The 3,663-nt window shown below is 44.4% G+C and overlaps 1 protein-coding gene across 4 annotated transcripts in view; it reads right to left on the bottom strand.

Annotated features, from left to right (window-relative positions):
- LOC126402474 (uncharacterized) overlaps positions 1-3,663 on the bottom strand; it is a 20,427-nt gene that overhangs the window by 11,258 nt on the left and 5,506 nt on the right. The window contains exons 2-4 of one of the 4 annotated variants that reach the window (XM_050064498.1): positions 1,288-1,632; positions 975-1,008; positions 848-894 (exon numbers count right to left, since the gene is read on the bottom strand). The exons of 1 other annotated variant lie outside the window; for it this stretch is intronic. In XM_050064498.1, coding sequence (XP_049920455.1) covers positions 848-894; positions 975-1,008; positions 1,288-1,632 — 426 coding nt within the window. The remainder of the gene's footprint in view (positions 1-847; positions 895-974; positions 1,009-1,287; positions 1,633-3,663) is intronic. 2 more of the 4 variants (XM_050064497.1, XM_050064496.1) reach the window with 2 other exon arrangements.

The raw sequence follows: 3,663 nt of genomic DNA, 5'->3' as shown, positions 1-3,663 counted from the left end.
CATCATCATCATCATCATCATCACCACCATCATCATCACCATCATCACCATCATCATCATCACCATCACCACCACCATCATCATCATCATCATCATCACCACCATCATCATCACCACCATCATCACCATCATCATCANATCATCACCATCATCACCATCATCATCATCACCATCACCACCACCATCATCATCATCATCATCATCACCACCATCATCATCACCACCATCATCACCATCATCATCATCATCATCATCATCATCATCTCTGTATGTTGTGTATCAAAATTCTAACACACAACATACAGACTCGTGTGTGTTCTGACCTGTCGCTGGTGAAGTGGAATATTTCTGTTTGTGTGAATATTATTAATTAATTAATTAATTAATTAGTGAAATCAGTGTTATAAATGTGGCCAGTGAAGCTCAGTGTGTTCACAGATTGATCATCATATCTGTGATCCATTGTTTTTGTCTCCTCAAAGACTCCAGGTCAGTGAGATCTGATGCATCAGTGACCTCTGGTGGCCGCACAGTATATTACATGTCAGTAAGTCTTACAGTGAGAGTTCATCTTAGTTTCTCTCATGAGCTGGTGTCAATGCCCCGAGGACATTTAGCAGGAAGAGGTACAGTGTAACTGGATGGACAGACGGACGAGTGGAAGAGGTACAGTGTAACTGGATGGACAGACGGACGAGTGTGTGGACAGATGGAGGGAGGGATTTTCTGTTTCCATTCCCTGAAATAAAAATAAAAGAATGACATGAAGTGAGTGTGTGTACGGTTCATCTCTTTTTTTTGTTCCTCTGTCTCATCTGTGTGTGTCCAGCAGGTGTTGGCTCTTTACCTGGTTTCCTGCTGCTTCAGGACGCTCAATAAGAGCGAGATTTTCTCCTGCAACATGAAAACATTTCTCTCACTGTTACACATACTTGGTTTCATTTTGTCTGACAGAAACATGTGGATGTATTTACCTGGCTCTCCTGTGGTACAGCCCATTTCATCATCCTGTGAAGAGCCATTTTCAGAAATAAGAATAAAAATAACTGAAAAGCAATCAATATCTCATCTGTTTCTGTCCAGCACATCATGAGTTTGTACTAAAAGTAATTAATTAATACATTTTAAATCAATTAAAATTAATTTGCAACACTTGATGTACTTTTCACAGTTTGGGCTCGTCCTCTAAAACTGGAGGAAACTGTGCCAGAAAAAATATGGACAGTCATTAAAGCAGATTTTATTGTGAAGGCACTAACTGGCCGACTCATGAGATCAGACACAGACCCGTGCTCCGTCATGGCCATTGTTGTTGTTGTTGCTCGGGTTTTTGTATTTCTTCAGGTCTTCCTGCTGTTGTTGAGAAAGTCTTGGTTCAGGAGATTCCTTTAGCACATCTTCAGCAGCACCATACCATTTGTCCCATGTGTTGTTAATGATGATTTCAGTCAACTGGTCTTTTGCTGATTTTGTCAAATTTTCTTTCAGCACATTTTCCTCTTCGTCCAAAACCACTTTGTAATATTGAATCTTCATGTTGCAGTGCCTGGATTCTTCAGAGCAGTTCTTTGGTACCAATGATGATATAAAGGCAACCAGCAGGATAGCAAGGAGGATCGACATGCCAGCAATCTGAAGAGAGAGGCAACAAAGATGGTCAGTGCAGTGGCATTCCCTCTGGATATCAAAAGCCACTAATGAGCTGTAGGCACAGTAACTTAAGTCTGATGCCAATGACAGGAGGTGTAAAACAGTTTAAAACATTTACTGAAAAGTTGAAATCACACTCAGTCACACGGTAGAAAAACGATGTCCTCCTGTGCCTGATGCAGCTCTCTGCTCAACTAAACTGCACATGATGTCAATTACAAAATTCAAGGGAACATCGTCAGCCTCTTTTACACTGCCTGTTCAAGGCCGTTCTGTACAAAAGGTAGAATCGTGGAAAAGGGGACAGAGTTGTTTCACCTCTGAGCCGAGGACGAAGGTCGTAACAGAACTGAAATGATGTCTGTATGAAAGGGACAGTTGGCAGGACGAGATCAGGACGATGTGTTATGTGCGTGGCCCACGGCAGGAGATTAAAAAGCAGCTGTTAGCAGTTAGCAGCTAACTCAGAGAAGAGGAACAGCAGCTGATAGCAGTTAGCAGCTAACTCAGAAGAAGAACAGCAGCTGTAAGCAGTTAGCAGCTAACTCAAAGAGGAAGAACAGCAGCTGTTAGCAGTTAGCAGCTAACTCAGAGAAGAACAGCAGCTGTTAGCAGTTAGCAGCTAACTCAGAATAAGAACAGCAGCTGTTAGCAGTTAGCAGCTAACTCAAAGAGGAAGAACAGCAGCTGTTAGCAGTTAGCAGCTAACTCAGAGAAGAACAGCAGCTGATAGCAGTTAGCAGCTAACTCAAAGAGGAAGAACAGCAGCTGTTAGCAGTTAGCAGCTAACTCAAAGAAGAAGAACAGCAGCTTTTGGGATTCACTGAACCACAGATGATTTGTCATTTGTTAGAATCTAAACTGGACATGTGAAGGTTTCTCCTCTTGCCATCTGAAATGGTGAGAGACTTCATGCTCTTTGTTCTTCAACAGAGGACAGTTATTTGACACCCATGTCCACAGGATGCCCGTCCTGAGCTGTGGACCAGCCCAGAGGTGCTTTTTTTCTCCTGGGCCCAGACAGGCTCTCTCTTTTTCCTGGGCTGCCAACCACCCCAGACCTCTTGTTCCTGGGCCTTTGACCGGCCCGGACAGGCCTCCTTCCTCCTGAGCTGCCAGCTCAGACCCATGCCCTTGCCCCCGAACCCCTAAAGGGAGGGCAATTGCTCACTGACTCTCTTTCTTCTGGTTTGCAACTAACTTTCCAGCAACAAGGAGAACCAAGTTGAGTTAGCACCCCAGTGTCTTAACTCTGCAAAGACCCTGAGCGACCGGCTTCCTCAGATCTGCACCTTTGGAACAAGGACACAACAAAGACTGCACCTGGAACCACAACTCTTTCCAGCCCTCCTCTGCCGGCTAACAAAGCACCACCACAAAGTGACTCTTTCTTCCATCCTTCCAAGGATCGGTAACGTAAGAACTGGGCACAGCTTCATCACAGCTGTACAGGCTGAACAAGACTGTTTAACTTGTTGTATCTGATTTGATGCTGTTTACTGAGTAATTGTTGTGATTGTTTGCAGTTAGGTCATTGATTAGTTGGCTTCGCCAAAGCTAAGTGAGGTTAGATTGCTAATGCTGTTCACAGACAGAGTCAGCTAAACTAAACAACTAAACGTCCTCTACCAGAGAGCTGTCAAAACTGCCTACTTCTCTGCCATAGTCTCTAATAACAGCCATAAGCCCCAAGTTTTGTTTAATGTTCTTAACTCTCTCATTAATTCCTTGTGATGTCTCCCCCCTTGTACCATCACCTTCCCTCTGTAATGACTTCAGACCCACCCTCACTCGTGTCGGGCCCATCTCAGACTCCTCTACCCTCTGCCCTGCTATGCTTGACCACTTTGAGCCTCTGTCCCTCTCCCAACTCTCAGATGTAGTCAATCATCTGCGGCCTACAAAATGCCCCTCAGACAGTATACCCCCCCATCTTCTCAGGGAAGTATTTGACTCAGTTGGAGATAGCGTCTTACTGCTGATCAACACCAGTCTCAGTTCAGGCTGTGTCCC

The sequence above is a fragment of the Epinephelus moara genome, chromosome 16, assembly GCF_006386435.1.
Source record: "Epinephelus moara isolate mb chromosome 16, YSFRI_EMoa_1.0, whole genome shotgun sequence".
Lineage (NCBI taxonomy): Eukaryota > Metazoa > Chordata > Actinopteri > Perciformes > Serranidae > Epinephelus > Epinephelus moara.
The sequence above is the reverse complement of the archived record's forward strand: the minus strand, read 5'-3'. Positions and strand labels throughout refer to the sequence as shown.